General features: G+C 48.6%; 8 protein-coding genes across 8 annotated transcripts; 4 read left to right on the forward strand and 4 right to left on the reverse strand.

The window, feature by feature from the left end:
* Positions 1–1,720: 1,720 nt before the first annotated feature.
* On the forward strand, positions 1,721–2,964 carry PFICI_11138 (uncharacterized protein; the record flags this gene model as incomplete). The annotated part of the gene is made up of 2 exons (XM_007839719.1): positions 1,721–2,009; positions 2,072–2,964. 2 exons carry the CDS (start codon positions 1,721–1,723, stop codon positions 2,962–2,964), a joined length of 1,182 nt encoding a protein of 393 aa, XP_007837910.1.
* Positions 2,965–3,046: 82 nt separating this feature from the next.
* Positions 3,047–4,864, reverse strand: PFICI_11139 (uncharacterized protein; the record flags this gene model as incomplete). The annotated part of the gene is made up of 1 exon (XM_007839720.1): positions 3,047–4,864. One exon carries the CDS (start codon positions 4,862–4,864, stop codon positions 3,047–3,049), a length of 1,818 nt encoding a protein of 605 aa, XP_007837911.1.
* A 1,357-nt stretch (positions 4,865–6,221) lies between these two features.
* PFICI_11140 (uncharacterized protein) lies at positions 6,222–7,403 on the reverse strand (the record flags this gene model as incomplete). Its single annotated transcript, XM_007839721.1, has 1 exon — positions 6,222–7,403. The coding sequence occupies one exon, from the start codon at positions 7,401–7,403 to the stop codon at positions 6,222–6,224; it is 1,182 nt and encodes a 393-aa protein (XP_007837912.1).
* A 1,481-nt stretch (positions 7,404–8,884) lies between these two features.
* On the forward strand, positions 8,885–10,741 carry PFICI_11141 (uncharacterized protein; the record flags this gene model as incomplete). The annotated part of the gene is made up of 2 exons (XM_007839722.1): positions 8,885–9,980; positions 10,032–10,741. The coding sequence occupies 2 exons, from the start codon at positions 8,885–8,887 to the stop codon at positions 10,739–10,741; spliced, it is 1,806 nt and encodes a 601-aa protein (XP_007837913.1).
* Positions 10,742–11,240: 499 nt separating this feature from the next.
* On the forward strand, positions 11,241–12,272 carry PFICI_11142 (uncharacterized protein; the record flags this gene model as incomplete). The annotated part of the gene is made up of 1 exon (XM_007839723.1): positions 11,241–12,272. The coding sequence occupies one exon, from the start codon at positions 11,241–11,243 to the stop codon at positions 12,270–12,272; it is 1,032 nt and encodes a 343-aa protein (XP_007837914.1).
* Positions 12,273–12,721: 449 nt separating this feature from the next.
* On the reverse strand, positions 12,722–14,935 carry PFICI_11143 (uncharacterized protein; the record flags this gene model as incomplete). Its single annotated transcript, XM_007839724.1, has 7 exons — positions 12,722–12,843; positions 12,935–13,289; positions 13,387–13,553; positions 13,616–13,967; positions 14,024–14,228; positions 14,283–14,452; positions 14,504–14,935. The coding sequence occupies 7 exons, from the start codon at positions 14,933–14,935 to the stop codon at positions 12,722–12,724; spliced, it is 1,803 nt and encodes a 600-aa protein (XP_007837915.1).
* Positions 14,936–16,095: 1,160 nt separating this feature from the next.
* Positions 16,096–18,157, reverse strand: PFICI_11144 (uncharacterized protein; the record flags this gene model as incomplete). The annotated part of the gene is made up of 10 exons (XM_007839725.1): positions 16,096–16,283; positions 16,369–16,496; positions 16,584–16,677; positions 16,727–16,831; positions 16,898–17,016; positions 17,129–17,278; positions 17,340–17,537; positions 17,600–17,828; positions 17,878–17,902; positions 17,957–18,157. 10 exons carry the CDS (start codon positions 18,155–18,157, stop codon positions 16,096–16,098), a joined length of 1,437 nt encoding a protein of 478 aa, XP_007837916.1.
* Positions 18,158–18,778: 621 nt separating this feature from the next.
* Positions 18,779–20,374, forward strand: PFICI_11145 (uncharacterized protein; the record flags this gene model as incomplete). The annotated part of the gene is made up of 5 exons (XM_007839726.1): positions 18,779–18,955; positions 19,044–19,167; positions 19,238–19,471; positions 19,520–19,975; positions 20,031–20,374. 5 exons carry the CDS (start codon positions 18,779–18,781, stop codon positions 20,372–20,374), a joined length of 1,335 nt encoding a protein of 444 aa, XP_007837917.1.
* Positions 20,375–21,195: the final 821 nt, after the last annotated feature.

Genomic DNA, 21,195 nt, shown 5'->3' on the forward strand with positions numbered 1-21,195 from the left:
TAAGCCTCATATCGATTCTCCAAAGCCACTGTCAATGAATTTCCATGCAGCTTACCACGTTCTAGGTACGAGTGTAGCAGGAAAATACCATGCTCGTCAGTAGTAGTAGCAAGCGGTATGTATTTTGACAGGGGTGCAACATGGCTGGATAACCAAAGATCCGTATGCTGCAAGTGATGAAAGTGCTGGCGAACAAGGCTCGTACCGCTATTACGGCGGGTCCCGTGATTGTGTCTACCTTGAACATTACAGCGCCCTTTGGTTGATGATGGTTGTCGTTGATGAGCAGTCTGTAGGAGGCTCTTTTGGGCAATTGGTGGATTTGAGTACGAATCTGACATGGTAGGTAATCGGCACCATGTCAGGCTTATGTATTTTCTATATATAGGCACGTTGTACCTGGTCGCCTGTATTTAATCAACCAAGCATATCGTACAGGTTCATCAAGAGCCGACACTAATAAGGGCTCTTGTTGTAGGACACTCTAAGGAAGCATCAAAGCCCCCTCTGCCGTTGTTCTTGAAAAAGTGCGAATCCGTCAGCAACAGGATAAAGACCATGTACCTACTTGAATACATACAATAGGCTCACAACTCGGTGCCGCAGAAAGTCGCAACATGGTGCTTCAGCGCATGTACAGGTCATGTGGGGGTCTGAACACAGTAAAAATCCATTGTACGAAGTGCACTAATGCAGTGCATCCATGTATGCTAGCGGCAGGCCGAAAGGTCCCTCCTAACTTGATACGGCGCCCCCCTGGATGAACTGACTCGGGTGGTTCCCTGATCTAATCCGATACCACAGAAGTTACCGTGCCACTTTTTGTAGTCTGCGATTGAACACGCCGCGATGCTGACTTGCATATCTAGGCATTAGAGTATGTTATCCTTTGTTCCAGCTCCCCGAATCACTTAACCTCTACGATATCCGACCATTGTAGGACCAGTAACAGGGTCAAGTCTTAAAGATTGGACAAACATAGGTACATATGGTCTCATGGCAGCACCGCTTCGAGTCAAGCTCAAATCAATCACGGCGAGGAGCCACCGACAGGTAGAGATGTTGGCAATCATAAATCGGCTACAACGCAGTAGGTGCCAAAATCCAGAACAGTCGAAATAACCAAAAGTTTCTAGAAGGTGACTGTCCTGGATACGGTAACTTGCCTGTATCATATAGAAAAGTTCGAGTCGCAGAAGATTTCTTGGTTCCGGGTAGGCGCTTAGTCAAGGCATGCACGGTATAATAGGCCCAAAAGAGCCGCCGCCCTGCAAGTGGAGGAACAAGGCTGAATACCTGATCAAGTGATGGGCGTAGGGTAGAGACTGCAGATTATGTCCGTGCGACATACTTGCAGTGCTTGTACAAGCCTTACGTTGTAGCCGAATGGGTCGCATTTTCACGGTTGCACAACCAGTGAGGCGGGGATGCTGTGCACCTCAATATTTCTTGGTTGTACCACTGGAATGGAGAAGCGGGATCATGTATACGTCATCCTACATTTTGCATTGGGCCCATGGAATAGGTGAATCTCGGACCTCTTTCCTTCAGCCTCCTGGCTCCCGGTTCCTTGATATGTACCGCTCCGGGTCGGCATTATCAAGCACACTTGATCGCCCGCTTCTTTTTTTTTTTTGAATTGCATCGCAAATACACTACTGCAATATCCGAGTTTGCTCAATAACCTGAATCCTGTAACTCTGGTTCATCGTTCGCCAATATGATGTCTACTGACGAGGCTATCTCGCGGCTTGAAAGCATTGGTGCCGATTCGTTCAAGTCTGAACCGGAGCGTCTTCAACTTGCCAACGCCCTTCTTGCCGCACTACGGAGAATCCAAACGCCGTGGGATATTGCATGCGCCCACGGCTGGATTGAAATGACTACCGTCGCTGCCGTCAGAACCTTGATAGATGTCGGCCTGTTCACAAAGTGGGCGGCGCACGGCAGCAAGCCACTAACGACGAACGAGTTTGCCAAGCTAACTGGCGCTGATGCTGTTCTCCTGGGTAATCTTTATCTATAAATAACGAATAAGCTCAGATACTATAAAGGTACTAATCATTGATAGGTCGTCTCTTGAGGCACGTTGCCGCGCAGCATTTCATCATTGAGGTAGAGGAGAATACATATGCCTCCACACCTTACGCATTGAGTCTAGGAAAGGACCTCGCGCTTGCATCGATATATGGGTCATTCTATCACGAAGTGCAACTTCCACTAGCGGTATCAATGCCTTTGTTCTTGGCAGAAACCGGATTCAAGAACCCCACCGACTTGCGAGATAGTAATTTCCAACGCGTGCATGGCAAAGGCTCCAATTATTTTGAGTTTATAGCATCTTCTCCGCAACGAAGCCTGGATTTTGCAAACGCTATGGATTATCATGGGCGAGGCAACATTTCACAGTGGACTGAAGTGTACGACACCGACAACATTATCAAGGGCGCAGATCCCGACCGTCCGCTCGTCGTGGATGTCGGCGGCAGCAAAGGCCATGACCTTGAAAAGTTCCACCAGAGACATCCCAACATCCCAATAGGTAGTCTTGCACTCCAAGACCTACCAAAGGTGCTAGATGGCTTGACAGTCGACCCTACAATCTCCATACACCCATACGACTTCTTTACACCGCAGCCTATCAAAGGCGCTCGAGCATACTACCTTCACCGGATCCTCCACGACTGGCCAAACGACAAGGCGACCGAGATCCTGAGGATGACTGCCGAAGCGATGGAACCAGGTTACTCCAAGATGTTGATTCACGAGGATATCGTCAGCGCCCGGGAGCCCTCTGTGCAGACCACCATGGCAGACATCACAATGATGATGAGCTTTTCGTCTGCTGAAAGGACTGAACAGGAATGGCAAACGCTCATCGGCGACGTCGAGGGATTAAAGGTCACCAAGGTATGGCACAAGCCACACACCATTGGTGGCATTATCGAAGTTGAACGAGTCTAATTACCTCAACGCCCCAACCCCGAGAATATTAACAACTTTTTGGTAAATTATTCAGACCATGTTTATTGAATTCAATGTAGCGCTATGCGAGTACGAAAAATGTTTTGGTTGGTTTCAATTGAACCCAGTCGTCCAAAGGGATAAACCCAATACCGACTCGGCGTGAAAGCCCTTTATTGTGTGACTCAATTGCCATGAAACACATGAAGACATACCGGTAACGGCCTATTGCCTTGGCTGCCTTGTCCAATGCCTCGATGATCCCCTGGCCAAATGTGTGCCAATGTTGCCCTTTTACACCCAACCAAGTATTATCCATGGTCGACAGGGCAATGCATTGGATTTTGTCGCTCCGTTCCCGCAATTTTGCCAGGTATGTCTTGTCATCAAATGAGAGGACCCCGACAAGCTTGTTGTCAATGTACACAGCGCAGTGTGATGGTCCCCCATCCAGACCCCCACTTGTGGGCGCGATGCTTAAACGCAGGGTCTGCGAGAAACCCAACAAATGCCCACCGGATGCAGCAGCAAGCTGTTTCTTCTCCGGTGGAATCTGTTCGGCCAATGCGGGTCGTTCATTTTGATCAACTCCATGGCTTGCTCGCCAAAGATCTGTGCTAGATGGCCACATTTCAACGAACTGGTCCTCGTTATTCAGATGAGGATCGTCGACCCCCATCGGTGTTGCAGGCGTGCAGCCATATCTAGACGCCAGAGCCGCCAGTTTCATTGTATACTTGATGAATGAACTTTGGGATAGCATTTTCTTTGCAACGGACAAAAAGTGTCGAGGTTTTGCGAATGTCATCGAGATGTTCCCAGCGGCATCGATCTTGTCAGCAAAGGCCCATGCTGCGACGTGATAAAGAGGCGTTTGCTCATCATGAACCGTGACCGCCCCTCGAACGGAAGACCAGGACCAGCTTGGGAAGACGTTGCAGCCTTGGGGAGGCCTTCGTTCTCTTGCGCTGCCTTCCGTTGACGGGAACCAAAGCAATGCGTCATGGAATCCATTCGTAGGTATTCCAAAGCGATGATGTTTGTCAAACATGTGGCAACAAATACCATGGAACGCATTTATGATGTCGGCCTCATTTCCCAGTGTTCGCTTCGTATATGCCTTGACAATGCTTGAATAGCGGGTCTTATAGTGATAAAGCGGCTGGTAATCATCACGAGGACGCCATGCGGTAAACGGCTGTAAGGGCCCTAACTGTTCTCGTTCAAAGTAGATGCCTTCCGTCGCAAATATAAACATGCGACGAGAGAGCATAGCTTCTTGGTATGTCCATCCGCGCTGTGCCCATCTCGAAGGCCGGATGATATTCCAAGATCGGTGTCTCCGACTTGGCACGAATGGTCGGGTAACACCAGGAAACCCGGCAGATGCGTCACCCTCCGCTGCTACGAGAGTGACGGCAGCATGATTGTAGATGCGGCCCATAGCTTCAATTTGTTCCTGCTTTTCGCCATCTGGTCCAACATCGTCCTGCACAATACAGAGCCTGTCAACCCAGAGGTATCGGATACCGAGATGGTTGTTGCAGATAGTGATGGCATCTTTGATTGTTGCCGGGACACTGTCGCGACCGAGGCTGTTGATCTCCCCAAAGGAGCCGATGGTGTCCTTCGTAGACTGGAATTCCTCGTTGTTCCCCCAGACGTAGCTCAAACACGCATACTCGATTGGCCCTAACCCAGAGGCTCGAACAACCTTCTTTTCCTCTACGTCGATGAGCCGAAATCCCCGAGGAATGGGGTCCAGCTGCGGCACTTTGATAGGTGCATCTCGCAATCTGGATCTGAACCATTCCCATTGAAGCGGGCCGTCACGTTCATATCTTTGGAAGGGGCGGTCGTAGTGGAGTCGTCGACTGTGTAGGCGTGAGTCCTGATTCATTGTGATGTGACGGATAGAGTCAAGAAGGGTATAAAGATGGAGCATGCGGGGTGTTCAGTCTACTGCATGGAACTACCAACACCGATGGCATTAAAATCATGATATTTACGCCACAAGTGGCTGATATAAGCGGGTATTCGTGTTAAGGATATCAATAAGGAAATAACCTAGGGGCCCCCATTCACGGTGACGTGTCTTAGGTACAACAGCGGAGTCGGTGTCATTCATCCCAAACCGTGACCCACTGTCTTCAAGTGAGTTGGATGTATAAGTTGGAATATATCGGTGACAAGAAATAGTCGAATAGAAATAAGATTGTACCATGCAGAGTCGCAGTGCTTAAATACCTATTTCAATGCAGTTTATATCACACAATAAATTCGATTACGCTTCCGGCCAAGGGGCGTAAGTCTACCCCAAATATAGGCGAAAAAGTCCGCTTATCCTCGGCTCCCAATAAATCAACGGACCCGTCGATATTATGTAAACGTTATTCTACAGCGCTCTATAGCGCTCTACAGCGCTTTACAGCGTTCTGTGTCCTATTATACGATAATGGCCAAAAAGCATACTCGCAATCGTTGGGACGGTGCTATATAATATCTGTTATAACAATTTGCGTATTGCGATTCTTTTCCTTTTCGCGTTATAACCATTTTGTAACTATTATTTATGGCTATTATTTATGGCTATTATCTATGGCCATTATTTGTGGCCATTATTTATAGCTATTAAAAAGGAAACGCCAAAGCTTATAATAAAGGCATAAATTCCTATCGCTGCTATATAAAACGCTGTAAAGCGCTATAAAAAGGGGCAGAACGCTATAAAGCGCTGTAAAATAACGTTTACATAATATCGACGGGTCCGTCGATATTAAATCAACGGGGCCCCGTCGATGTATTGGGAGCCCTTATCCTCCTAAAGCTTACATAATAGCCACCCTGGCAGCGACATGGGCTCCGGTCGCCACGGCGTTTAGCGACACCTTGAACATATACACCGCGTCACCGGCGTTATTAAAATTGAACGAGTTGTACGGTGGCATACCAAGAAAATTTTGGGGCATGTTCCTAAGCATCATTACCAATTAACAGAACCAGTAGAAGAGTACAGTCTTTCAGAGTCCATTTAGACATCGTCCCTTCCGCGCTGCCACTTTCCGGGGCATAAAAGTAACAAGGATGAAAAGGTATTATTCCAGTGCTTAGAACTTACCGAAAACCATTTATTATGCTGGCTTAACGTCCGAATATATCCTGACCTCCATCGTTCATGTCAAATTACAAGCAATATTCCCACGCTCTTGCCGTTGGATTAAATTAATAATGATACGGGTTTTATTTCAATGTACCAACTATATTAATTCATTCAATGACCAAGCAATCCACTTGGGGGCCCACCAGGTGAATTTGCCGTCAGTCTTTACCACATTCGTATCGCTTTCGACCCCGAGAAGGAACTTGTTGAAGAATGCGGCGACTTCTGGGTTTTGTGATGCCGGCATTGAACAATGGCTAGACCCATGTGATGCTTGCGAGATTCCCATGTTGTTCGCAACCCCAAGCGAATCATAGACCATGCGCGCTGCTACAGAGCACCCATACGTGCTGGCTGGGCCCAAATAGTCGATTCCAGAGTTCTCTATAACCAAAAGCCCTCGAGGCGCTACTAGGGCCATCAACATGTGGTGATCGTAAGGTAATTGGGAAGTATCTGGAGCATATTGAGAAAACGCAGTAGCAAACCACGAGTCGCCCTGAATGATTTGCGTTGCGTCTTCCGTCTTGGTACCATTCTTCTTAATGTCTGCGACAATACGCCAGCATCCCGGCCCTCCGGACCCGCCCTCCTGAGGAATTGCCAGTGCGATGCGATCATCAAAGGCAGCGGCAATCAGCGCGCCTTTGCCATTTCGTGAGCACCCTGTTACTGCCAGTCGACTGGTGTCGATACGCATTGCAGCAGATCCTAGCTGCTCCAAGGCATCAATCAAGCGGCTTACTCCCCATGCCCAGGCCATGAGCGCCCCAACCGGGTGACTGGTGCCATAGAGATCATAAAATTTACCCTTGCCACGAGGGTCATCGGCAGCAACATCGTGGTTGGGAAAGGTCAAGACAGCCACTCCGGATGGAACTGGGATCGACGCCCCTTCATAGGCAATGAGAGCAGGGAATGGACCCGTTCCGCTTGGTACCTTGACGGCCACAGTAAATACTGCTGATTTGTCGCCTTGCGAAGAGGTGATTGTGATTTTGCTGCTGGAAAACGTTGCTGAGACTGTAGGCTTGGAAGGCTTAACACCCAGCTCGTACTTTTGAAGTTGTTCCCTTATCTCTGATCTTTTGCATGCCCATTGTTCCTTGGTTGTGAGCCGACTTCCATTCGAGAGAAGAAAAGGGTCGGGAAGCTTTGTCGCCTTGGTATACGATGGATTAGCCTCAATGGTACAGATTGTTGGCGTTGGTGAGTATTCCTGGCTTGTAGCAAGCCCTAGCCAAAGACAAGTGAAAAGGAGTTTGAGTTTGATCCCCATTATAAGCAGCAAGACAGGTTTAAAACTTGGAATGCCATAACCAAAATTCTTTGCGAATTTAGATTGTAAAAAGCTATCATGAATGAGATTGATCGTCCTGCCCTTGTCCTCATTGCTGTCATATACCCAAATAGTTCATGGGGGAAACTTGGCTTGGCGGGCGGGGATGTTGTAAAGTCAATTCAGATTAGGCACACGGCTAAAGCCAATCCGGCGACATCATCCAAATTGTTGCGTGACATATGACAATTCTTATAAAGTCCGTTGCTACACTCCAAAAAAAAACCCATGATCTTTCTGCAAGACTAGATGATCCACCGGGAAACAGTGCTCATCGGTAGATGCGCCGACGTTCACATCCCGAGGCCTATAGGGGAGTATTGTATTGTGCTGTCCACGCACGGCATCATCGCAGTCGCGCAAGACCCTCCAGGCATTATATTCGTTACATGCTCTAATATGAAAATCGGTAGCACAGATGTATAAATTGCTCCGAGATACTTTAATAAAAGTGATTCGGAGCCTATAGTCAATATATGAACCGCACTAGCCTAGTGTTCCAATAATTGCCGAGGCCATTAGCAACTATAATCACCATAGTGTTTGTTAATGTGGGACGTTACAAGGTAGTTCAGCACTTGTCAACAGCCGGAAAAGGCGGCTGGTTCCAAGGCGTCCGCCACGTAACAAATGTCCCTTCTTAAGCACCAAGACATTTATTTGTGTGACACATTTATCTCACCACTTAACAGGTCATAAGCAATGAAATACCCACATATCGTGCAACTCTGACTGCTTCCCTGAATTCCTGTCCGCAAGGCTCTCGCCTCATATTACTATGCCTTGCATGTGCTCATAATGACAGAGCGCCTTTGAGATCCTTGCATAGATACTCACATGTAGCATGCAGGGTGGTGCACCAAAGTACAGAGATCCCTGCCTGATTGAGCTGCGTGGCTGGGAGCCTTACAGCGTACACTTTTTTCCCCCGGCCCTTATCTGATCTCTAGCACGAACCGCTTCCCGTATATGGTATATTCATCTACCAAGCCAACGCTTGACAACTATCTTTCTGGCAATGCATGCAGTGCGTATGTCCTGTTTAAACTAATGAGATCTGATTACTTTTGAAAAGTGATACCACAAAAATTAGCCCTCAATGGATCCATTTGCAAATCAGGCTGCGGTGATATCTGTGACCAGACGACGAGGATCGTTGCTTTTTCCTGCATGAGCTGCATCATTGCACGTATTGATTGGGTCGCAGATACCAGGATACGTAAAAACGTCTCAGCTCAGCGACGGCTGCATTTGCCGGGCGCATTTTCGGCGGTCGAGCACCTTGGAAGAAAATGATTGATAACATGGCATATATCACTTGAACAATTCTTTGTCTTGAAATATCTTTGTCGCATCTTTCATCATTATTCTTGGTTTGGCAACAGAAATTTCAACTTCATCATTGAGACACAGCAATCACCATGGCTCTAGAGGGAGGCCAAATCGCCACTATTGTCACTTCAGTGATCGCCTTGGTTGTGTCATCCACAGCCTTGCTATGGAGCACTCTGCAGCTCTTTCATTCGTACCTGGGCTCTGCAAAAGGATACTCTAGGATCAACGCAGCAGTCATGCCAGGATGGGTTGCGTTCAAGCGCCGCGTTTTCCACAAGGCCGAATTTCGCTTTGGGGTCAAGTACGATACACCAGTCTTTATTGTTTGCTCTGTTGCAAATGAAAACTTTCCCATGCCGAACCAGACTTCACTGTTTATTGGAGATGACAGAGACACCCAAAGCCAAGCTGAGAAAGACCCCGAACAGAAAGATGTCAAAAAGGTTCCCAAGAAAGATGATGTTAGCCTTACTAGACAAGGGGAGAGAGTTCAGCTTATCCCTGTAGAGTCGCAACCCCAAAAGGGTGTCCACACGGTCAACAACGAACAAGCTACATGGATAACACTGCTGTCAGCACTGGACAAGATGGAACACGAAAGTCGAAAATGGGAAACTGAGCAGCCTGCCAAAAACACGCCCGAATGTCCTCAGCCACCTCCATTTCACACACGTTCGCTGGCTGTGGCTATTCAACGAAAGACTAGAAGCTGGGATAATATGCCCTCGAGCATTACCAAGCCCTACGCGACAACTACAATCTGTCACATTATGGAAATGGCTGCCATGCTGGGTTTGCATTGGAAAGAGTTTGACCGAGCCAAGGAAAACTTTCTCGCAGAAGGCAATGGCTTTGTCCTCAAGTCTACCAGCGTCTCCGAGCTAGGGACAGTCTTTACGTTCCAGGTTCGGGGCGCCAGCAAGTTTGAGGGCAACCGCACCATTCCTGTTCATCAGGTCAAGGATTTGGCCTTTGGGCTTGTTCCCACCATCTATCACAAAGAGAACAGCGTCGACGAGAGTCGACTGACAGCATTATCTGCCGACGAGTTCAAAGACTTGAAGTACCTGCAAATGGGCAGCGCCAATGAACTGGCAGAAACACTTATATCATTCGGCTGTAGTACCGAAGTCTCGGAGCTCATTCGGAAGAACGATACTAATCAGCGACATCTTTACCCTCGTAAGTTACTCATTTGATACAGTCAGAACAAGATAGCTAATGAGTTTCCAGTTGCTTTTGAGGTCTTGGGGATGTTGGGCAAGATTCTCCACGTCAAAGACAGCTTCTTTCGCACTGTGCCAAACCCAACATTCTATCAGTGGGATGTGCGATATTTCAACATGTCCGAAGCTCTGAAAGCTTTCAGTGCAGAGATTCACACAAATCCGTCACTGAAACAGTTCAACCCCAGCCTCGCTAGGCTCCGGACACAAGTGGAAAATGTCAAAACAATCTTGGAGAAACTTGGTCAAGCAGATCGCCAGCAAAAAGTGGTCAATGCCGAGTACTTGCAATCCCTTCACAGCGCCCTGGAGACATGTGATGAGTATCTCGAGGAGAAGCAGCCAAATGCCAGACGGATTCTATCTAAACACATACAAATCATCCTACTATGCTTGAACCCAAAGTACGGCAAAGATGAAGACAAGGCCAATCACGAGGACAAGGACGTTATCGACGCCTTTACCAAGTTGAACTCGGCACAGCCGGGGGATAAAGAGAAGGAGCTTATACGCTTGTACTTTAGCCATGTGCTACGCAAGATTCGTGGAAATGGCGACGCGAGTGAGCACTCTGTCGTTGTTGACACTGAGATGTGGTGCACCTTGGTTTTTCGGAGTTTGTGTTGGTTGGCACTACATGACTTTCACAAGAATGACAGACAACCCAAAGGGAAGAGTGAATTGATGGGCAGTAGACTTCCCGTATATATCATCTAATGGAGAGTGGACCCTTTTTAGACCTTTTCGAGTTCTGAACGTAGATTCCTTTCATACTTTTTACTGCTATTCTGGATGAATTGAATCGGACCGTGTCATTTCCTCGTTGGACGCGGTCCTCACTCTGTTTGACGTCAGAAGTTCTTGGGAAAAGAGCTGACCCACTGTCTCCAAGCCAGGTCACTTCCGGTTCGATTGACAAGAGCAATATCCTTGCAGATCGCATTCGTAGAGATAGGGCCGTATAATTTCCCAGATGCATATCTCTACCTTTCAATTCCTTCGGCCGTCAAGCAGTTACACGGTCCATTGAACAGGATACAATGAGCGTTGTGGATGCGCAGCTATTCGCAAACTCATATTAAGATTCAAATATAAAGTGAACATTGAGTGGAAGATAGAAAGAGCCCGTATGTATCTTATCGACCCATACCGTTGGTCAACTACCTGGTAAAGTATAACTCTTGTCATTTATGCTGCCGGCAGATCAATCGCAAAAATGCACAGTCTCACTGCCCTCGCAAGCCTTTTGCTCGCCTCCCTTGCGGTTGCCACCCCAGCCACGTCCCCCAAGAATGTCACTGAGCTTTACCGGTTTTCAAATGCTACCGAGACCGAGCTTGAGAATATTGCTGTCCGGTCCAACGGACAATTGATTGTCACCTGTGCCAACATGGACGCCATCTTCATTTTTGATCCATCCGAGACGGACATTGTGCCAAAGACGATTGACACCTGGCCCTCGGGGTACTCGGCCCTCGGAATCACCGAAGTGTACCCCGACGTCTTTGCCGTCAATGTTGGCACCCTCAACAGCTCGAATCTGACCACCGTCGGCCCTGCCGAGGGAACATATAGCATCTGGACGCTCAATTTCACCACGTCGGATATGCCCGTCGCGCAAAAGTTTATCGATCTCCCCCAGGCCGGGCTTCTCAATGGTCTCACCACCGTCCCGGGCTCCGGGGTCATCTTTACCGCCGATCAAATCAACGGCACCATCTTCCGCATCGACATGGCCACTGCCGAGATTAGCATCACTATTGACTCGCCACTGCTGGGCTCTCAGCCCTACTACAATGACAACAAGCTGGCCCTCAATGGCGTGCGCTACCACGGCCAACACCTCTACGTCACGGATTCCTCCTCGGCCATCTTTGGCCGGTACCGCCTCAACCGAGACGAGTGGTCCTGGGGCGGTCTCGAGCTCCTCGGCCAGATTCAGCAAAACGGCACCACCAATTATGACGACCTGGCGGTCGATGACGCGGGCAACGCCTATGTGTGCATCCACCCCAACGCCCTGTCGCTCGTGCAGCCGGACCTGACCCAGACCATCTTCTACATTGATGAAACCGAGCAGTTCAATACGCCAGCCTCCGTGGCCTTTGGTCGCGGGATTCAGGCCAATGATACTCTCTACGTCGTGTGCTCGGGTTCTATTGCAGATGACGGCGCTGTTGTTGGAGGTGCTCTCTACCGGATCGATCTCTTGCCTCCATCCATCTCAAGTGAAGTGTGCGCCGCTTGAGTTCAGGGTGTATGGGTCAAGGCTTTGGACTGTAAATAGTGATTTCGTAAAATGAGGATGAATGCCTGATTGGACTATAAAACATCATTTAATTTTCACAGCTTGAATTTCAGAATTCGAACATGTTTGGTGTCGGACCAAATGCTGCTTTTACCATGCCATGACATTTGCAAAACCCATAATGGTGTACCGCCCGTGAACCACGAGAGTGAAATTGCTCCACATCACAGTTTCTTCCCAAATAGTTTCAACTCCCTAACAGTACCTGTCTCTTGAAAGCCATTACCGAAAGGTAGATCGGATCGGGTACGGGAAACGGCCACGTTGCATTCCGGTATGGGCATTTCTGCATACCCTACTGCCTTCTGAATCAAATGAACAAGGTACACCTCAATCGTCTAGTCTCAAGATTGAATAAAGTCTATAAATTTGGAATAAAAGTTGAAAAGTTATAAAGCACCGTTACCTGCGCAGCAGCCATCGTCTTCCTCCACATCGACATACTGACTCTTGTTGAAGGCTTGGGTGGACAAAGGCACATCCAATGCGGGATTTTGCGTAAAAAAGTTGTCTGCGACATTAGACGAATATTCTCTACAGGATACACAAAATCAAGTGGAGAAGGGGGGGGGGGGGGGCAAAGACTTTCTCCTTCCACTTACACGGCTTGAGACTGATCATGTGCGTTTCGACAGGCATGACAGGAAAGTCTTCGATGCGAGGCACATGAGTGAGAGCAAAAGTGTGCCAGAGTACAACATCGGTATTGACGACATTGTCCTTGCGCGCCACAAAGGCTTCTACCCCTCCGGCATTTCCATTGGACTGGTTGGTGAACTTGCCGGCACAGTACAGCTCGCGATCCCGGTAGCTCGAGACCCAAATGTGATGTTGGGTAAAGGGGGCACGGCCCGTCATGTGCGCATCGGGATCCGCGAGTCGCAGCTGGCTGGGGTGCGGTACCAGCTTGTACGAGACTGGTGTCATGGTGATGGGGTTGATCTTGTTTGGGTTGTACTACGAAGTGAATGAGCCAATGCTAGATCATAGTAGAGAGTGGGGTCGGCCAGGGATGGCTGGGAGGGGGTTGATGGAGCTGCAATCAAAAACTTACAATCTTGAACGAGCGGTTGGTGGATGGTGATGCGTTGGCGAAACCGGCCGTGGTGATTGGAGTCTGCTTTACATGAAAGGCATTGCCATGAGGATTGAGCTCCGAGATGGGAAGTCCATAGACATCTTCTTGAACGATCGAATTTTCATGGCCATCAATCATGGGGTCTTTTTGGTTCTCGGATCAGTGTACATGTTCGGGAGACCTGGTCTGACGAGGAATAGCTTACCAATTCGCACGTTGATAAAGTGTTGGTGAGAAGGGGCCAGTACACCCGGGGCTACAACCGTGCCCCAAGGTGACTTTTTGCCCATGTCAATGGCAGCAGTGGACAGGATTCCTGTGGCTCGGGCTTCGAGGTTGATGGCACCAGCCTGGTCAAACTGCCAGGCAAACACGTAGTCGTAGTTGCCGACAGTGATGATGGTCTGGAGGACGAGCAGGCGTTGGCGAGTCACCGTGGCGACGCCGGTCGCACCCGTGTGCTTCCACAAGATACCATTGTCCTGCTCGTGACAGCAAATCACGCTTGAGATCTTCTTGGCGAAACCTGTAGGGTCGACCTCGACAGTGGAGAAGTACTGTTCCCGGTCAGCTAGGCGTGCTGTGTCAAATTGCCTCCTCCAAACCAACATACCTTCATGGTGCCAAGACAGTCACATCCATTCTTGAGCGAGTTGGCGCTTCGTCCCAGTCCGATGTCTCCAAAGTCAAAGACTTGTTTGAGATGTGCTGGCGGTCGGGGGTCGGCATATGGCACGTGCATTTCACTCAGCGAAATTCGGTAGAAAAGAGGTCGACCATCATACGTAACATCATGCAGGACTGGCCCTTCGCGATAACTAGGTATACAAATCAACAAAGGCACTCGTTTAGTGGCCGCCGGAAAAACTCACTTGAAGCCTACACGGAAACGCCATTTTTGCCATTCGATCAAACGACCATTGACAGTAAAGCTGACACCTTCTGGCTGGGAAACAATCAAGGGCTTGAGGTCCGTCCTCTCGCCATCCTCGCGCAGTGATGGCAGAATTTCTGCTGGAAGGTACTCTTTTGTGGGATAGACCTACGCGCCATGTCAGCGGAAGCTTGATATCTTGGAATACATCAAGCATACCAGCGGGCCAGTTCTACTCTTCATACCATCCTCTTCAGAACCGGTGTAGCACCAATGGGTATGTGTGATCTTTTTCTCGCAGATGTCATAGTAGAAGGCGAGCGGTAAGGGGTAGGCAAAGTAATTGGATTCGGGATCATTGGTTGCGGGATTGCGATGATAAGTGAGACAGAAAACTTTCCGCGATGCAGGGTTCTTGTCCTCGGAGCCAAAAGGCCACGGGTTAAGCACAATAAGCTCTTTCGGCACGGCGAGCTCCTTGATCGCCTCAAGGAATATGGGATCTCTGGCAATGTTCTCCTTGACCTCGGACATCTCTGTTCGGTCAAGCGGCGCATGGTGGTCCTTGACCTCCTCTACCGAGATCTCCTTGCCGGTGTCCATATCAATAACCACCTCCATCAAGGTGCGCGTGTTGAGCACGAAGAACATGGCATAAATTTGACGAGCTATGATTTACGACGGCGTCTCTCCCCGTCTCTCGGCTGCAAGGTACAGTGCCAGGTCGGCTTTACTCTGCAGGGGAATTAGTGACCATCATCTCAAGATTCAGGGGTCTATTATTGGTGACAGGCAACCAAGTTACCAAAAGGCGTAGAGTGGGAATAATGATGACCACTTACAGGTTCGTGAAGAGTGCACGCCTTGAACCATAGACGCGAATCGGGACGATTGTGCTTCAAGATGGAACATGCCGTATTGACCTCGTCAACCGAGACATCATCCAATGGGTGGGGTCGAGGCGTCATGTTGAGTAAGAGTGTATCAGTAGGATCAAATCAGACCAAAAACCGGATAATACAATGAGGATGGATGAATTGCCAAGTAGACGTCGACAAAACAATGCGACTTCTCTGTTTCAATATATTTGTGGACGGTCTACAAGCGACAGGGTCCCCGACCGGGAGTAAAACTAAAAGGATACATGGTCTCATGGTTTACATCGGTATTATTAGAAATACCAGGCCAGGATAGAACTACACAGCGAAGAATACTTCCAAATAGAGAAAGAAAATAAAAACTGGAGAAAGGACCGTGTTAACGACGGCGACCCCGCCGAATCGCATATTCCCCAGCACAGTCTCTCTTGTCGTATCAGGGCTGCAGGGTTATCAAATGTGGGGGTTTGCTAGTAAACCCCGAAAGATTGGGCCTATCAATTACATTACAATACAAAGTAGGTATAGTTCAGAATTTGACAAGTCGATATCGTCACCTTCGTCTCCTCAAGTTTCGGGGCGCGACTCGGCAGGTATCCGAGTATATCCACCTAAACACACGTATTCATTTGGTTTAAACGATGTTGTCTTACGAGCTAGACTTATTACATGGACCAGCTGCACTGCACCAAGGCCGTTCACGCAGGATGACTCAAAAGTGGCAGTGGGCAAGAGCTATGAGGTGACGAAACAAGTATACAGTATATTTGTTGGCGGCTAGGTACATACAGTTCTTGTATCATTGCTATTGAATTCTCGTCCTTCTCCACTTGCGTCTTCTGTAATGATAGTGCGCATGGATTCTTGCAGAATGTATGGTGACGCATGCGGTAGGGAGCAAAGGGGCACTGCTTCTCTCCTCTTCTTCTTTTCTCAAACGGCATTGTCGGCACAAGAGAAGGCAGCGCCGGCTTTTCCCTCCTTGTACAGATCATTGATGTTTAGACAGGATACTATGCAACCTGCAATGCCAAAGAATAGACCAGCAACGAGAAAGATGCCATGAATTACACTGGCGTACCACGTTGTCTTCCGCTTGAAATGTTTATTATCATAGAACCCTAGAATCAAATATGTTAGTGATCCAATCCTTGTGTCGTCGCTAATTGTCTCCAAGCCCTTGTCTGTAAACTGTGAGGCACTTACACATCAACATGGGGAGCGAGATTGTGTTGGGAGTAGTGAATAGAACCAGAACACTGAGTAGCTCGCTGTAGAATGGAACACCTGTAGCGAGGACAAACGCAACGATTGTAATCGATACCACGGAGCACCTAAAGAAAGGGCAAATGAAGGTCAATTTAGCAACGATACTGAGAAACACGTTCTGTGCTCCTTTGCATGGATGTGGAAACACGTACAACCAGGTCAATCGGTGCTGCCACGTCTTTTCCTGTAGGTGACGAGTACCGCGAAGAAGCTTGACCATGATGAACTTGCCACAAGTGTGAAGGACTGCTGGTCAGCAATATCGATTTTTGGGGCTATAGATACAAGTACATACACAACGTGCAAGTGATGGCGAGGCCTGGGAGAGCGATACCATACGCAATCTTCTTGATGAGCGGGCCTGCGGATGCTAGAGCGGGAGAAGCAACGTATTGACCACCTAGAGTTGTTAAGTCTGAGTCTCATTTGTATCAAAATGACATGGAGGCTCCGTCAGATCACTCACAGTACTTGTAAACGATCAGAGGGAGGATAAAATAGGAGAGAGTAGTGATGGTGAGAGCTATGTAAACGGCGCGGTTAAAGTATCTCTTAGGGTCTCTCATTTCCGACGAGGCAGGAATGCTGTTGCGTGTCAGTTCCACTGAAGAAAAGAAAAGTATGTCGCAAAGCCTCTTCAAGTCGGACAGACGTGAAGAAGGATTAAATTTAATGTTGTAGAAGTAGAATTACGCACTATGCAGTAGTACCACCGTAAGAAGTCAGGATTAAGTTGGAGGCGGCGAGCCCCACGCTGAAAGTTGGCTTGTTTACCAAGTAGAATTCAAGGTCGTATGTGCCAGTGGTAGGCGCAGCAGCCGGGCGATCCTGGAGAGATACCGCAATGCTATGGAGGGTTAACAAACATTGGTTTAGAGATACGATTAGTGCGGATGGGAGATACTAACACAACAATCAAAATGGATATGTACAAGGTAACAAATCCAACCCAGGTCAAGACGCCAATCTGTCCAAACTTGGGCATGAGTGCCGGAATGGTGCATAGGACGGCAGCGATGGCCGTGAAAGTCATGGTACACAGGGCATGATCAGACAGAGTATTGAACGCAATCGAGACGCTGAGCATTGTCACACCAGCAGGGAGACTATGTGACATTAACACCAAGACTTGGGCTGCTTCCAAACAGAAATTGACTGTCAGACTTACACCCATGAAAAGAAGTACATCCAAGCCACGACTTCGCCGAGAATTTTGCCCCCAATCAGAGTACCGGCGTCGCCAACCGAGTGAATGCTGGCATGATTGAGACGGAATTGACCCATGAGCAAGGCGCCATACAGAGACAGTCCGCCCCATACAAAGACAAGGATGCTGGCTGGGATAGCACCGAGGTCATGGAAACTGCCAGGAATACTAAGAATACCGGCAGCGATCTCTGTCACGTCTTAGTGAGTTACCCTCAAAAGAGGTCAGGCAAGACGTACGGAACTTGCAAAACATGATAGAGGCCTGATAAGAGGATATCAGCACGAGTTTGCTATTTACATCCAATTGGTGTCTTACCTTGATCCATCCCATGGTACGATAATTTACCTGGCCATTGAGTTTGAACACCTCATTAGCCTCGGTATCCTCAGCGCCCGAAGGATTTTTGTTATTTTCGGTAACGATTCTGATTGAGGAATCGTCGCCAGCCTTGTCAAGTGGCTTGTCTTTGGCAGCAATTTCACCATCCATATCTCGGTTTGAAGTTGGAGCCAACATGTCTGCAACTAGTATATCTTATTTGTGTATAATCACCGGCCTGAAAGGGACTGTGACTAACAGAGAACAGTATGAGAGTTGCACTAGAGGCAGACAGGGCATCACATCACAGCGTTTGGGAATACGAGCATGTTGTGACTTTTATAACATGAGGAATTTGTCTTGGCGTTTCTAGACAAAAGGAATGGATATAGTGGAGTGTAAAGCAGGTACTAGGCACAATCAGGTCTCCGCTAATTCCAGTACCGTCAGCATGGAGCAGCTCTTATCTGTCTCCACTTCTTGGCCGAAGAGCCTACAATTTTGAGGACCGCGTCAATTTATACCTATACTTATCAAAGTTGCGGGGTAAAGAAACAGCGCTTCGCAGAGGAAAATAGGCATATTCACTGCCCCGTTGTGCCCCTGGTCCTTGTAATCACGACTTTACTTATCAGTCTTGGCCGGAAGCGCGCGGTTCACACAACCCGACCGACAGACAGCCTGGGAGTGGCGCATCCCTCAGTCCGAGAGCGAAATGCAAACCATGCATGGTACCTAGTCTCTTTGTGTTTGATAATATTTTCATCACGACTTGTTCTGCGCTCGCCCACAGCCTCTCTCACCATCCGGATCACGATTATGGTATCTTCTCCAGAGACTCGGAGCTCCACCTCATCACTACCGCCCCACAATCCAACCCTACCCACGACCAGACGTATATGGTCCAGGGAGGAAGATGAAGCGCTGATTGCTGCCGTCGCTCACTATGGCACCAGTAGAGGGCATCGTTCGAATTGGCCTCGGATCGCTGCTGCTGTAGGCAGCGGCAGAACTCGCAAAGTTTGGCTCTCCTTTCTCTTTCGCCCAGTTGTTATCGAGTAAAAGTCGTCTAACAGCCCGCCAGGACTGCAGCAAACGCTGGTTCAACTCACTTGATCCAGCAGTAAAGAAAGGCAAATGGTCGCAAGAAGAGGACGACGCGCTACGCCGACTCTATGCAGAACTTGGACCTAAATGGAAATCAATTTGTGCGGCCCCTTTACTTGTTTTTCTCATCGTCCCCTGAAATCCATGACTAACAATGGTTATGTTTCATAGCTCAACGTCTTCCGGGCCGTCAAGAGTATCAGGTGGCCAAACGCTGGGGTGATGTCTTATCTCCTGATTTGGCATCCAAGGAGCCATGGTCCCCACTCGAGGATGCCCTGCTCCTCCAGCTATACGAAACTCACGGGTCGAAATGGTCCATTATTGCAGAATCATTGACTGGAAGAAGTCCTGTCGCCTGTCGAAACCGCTGTCGCAAATATCATGGCCAGCCGCCTGCCAAACGTGAGAAGTGATTGAGCGACAAGACAGTAACACTGCTAATATTAACAGGAAACAATGCTTCCCCCCGCACACTCGATGTTGGAACATCAAGTAATCCGGATCAAAGGTGCAGTCCTATTCCCAAGGTATCCACCACCACCACTGTACAGGAGACATCATCGATGACGAGCACCACCACTGCTCCGCCAGTCGACCCCCCGATGCCGAATGATCTAGAGAGTCCCAGGGACTGGCAAATTGGGTATCCTGTTTGTGAATCAACACAAGCTGCTGAGAGCCCAACAGGCGATCAGCTGCTCAACAGATGGCTTGTCGACATTGAGGCCGCCATCACCAAGAATGGCATGGGTGAAGCACCACTATTCGACACAGCATCCTGGGATCAGACCAGTACACATATCGAAAACTCTGAATCGGCAGAACAGCTTCATGCTCAGGAAATAAACATGAATGAGGAAGTCAATACAATCACGACCGGGTCAACTTGTGACACGAATGATAAAAGTGCGTGCATCGAGCTTACAATCCCCACGAATGGCAAGCATTGACTCTGTAATAGTGATACAACTTGGCTTTTCCAACGTCGACTCGTCAATACCAATCACGACGCTCGAAGGCCATTACAATGTTCTGTCGCCTTCCAATGAGGTGATGGCTCGCGAGGTCTCCATCTCAAGCGATGCGAGAAAACCTCTGCTACCTCCATCAACGCCGCGAGGACGGCCGACAACATTAATAAACCCAGTTGATAACGTCTGGTCATTGGCGTTGGCACTGCAGACGTCACAGACATCGATTCATATCAGCACCAAGCTGCTTCGTCGGCTTGTTCACGATGCGGCGTATACGCTATGTGCGGCCGACACTAGTGATGTATCGGGTGAAGCGGTGGCGCAGCAATAATGGTCAAGGGCCAGCAGAAAATGACTTTGTAAAAGGGAGACTTGTAGTCTATATAAAGGATGTGTGGCACTTCTTGACATATTTTGAACAGCATTGATTGTGCACTTGTACCTGTTCTGAATTAATGCAATGGAGAGTTATGAAACGTATGTATGCATCTACCGGTCATAGGAGTCGCCAATGACGTCGTGCACCACTGGCCGTGTTGAAGTACCGGCGAAAGGGGATGGATGCATTCTCTGGCTCTGTAATAAGTCTACTCTGTACATGCAATTTCTATCAGCTCCCACAGCAGCCACGCCAAATTTGAGCTCCTAACAAGACAGATGGTCACATCCCATACCGCGACTCCAACGCGATGGCCATGTCGCCAAAACATTTGTCGAATGCAGTGTATTCGATCCCCAGCACTAGTTTGGCTTTGGTCCCGTCAATATGGCAGCCGGACAGTAGCATGAGTTTGTGTACAGCGGGATCATTAGGGGGCATCATCGTTGCAGACGGATAGAGCTTGTGCAGGACCTACATGAGCATCAGTAAGGCGTACATACATTGGGAGTAAACAGTGGATCAAGGCGCCAAAAACGAGCGGCATCCCTGGCAGGTGCAATGTGTTTTGTGCATCGAGCATTTCTTTCAACACAATTTACTTGCCAGTGTTGTAGTTCAGAATTAATGGTCGAACTCACTGTGCAAATGTCATTCCCGCAATAAGAACCTCCACTGACAATGAACCGTTGCATCGAGGCTTCGGGAACTGTCAAAGCCCGTACATGTGCTACAGCGCCTATGTACCTGATTAGCGCCTCTTACAGGGGGGG

The sequence above is a fragment of the Pestalotiopsis fici genome, assembly GCF_000516985.1.
Source record: "Pestalotiopsis fici W106-1 unplaced genomic scaffold PFICI_Scf_8, whole genome shotgun sequence".
NCBI classification, from domain to species: Eukaryota; Fungi; Ascomycota; class Sordariomycetes; order Amphisphaeriales; family Sporocadaceae; genus Pestalotiopsis; species Pestalotiopsis fici.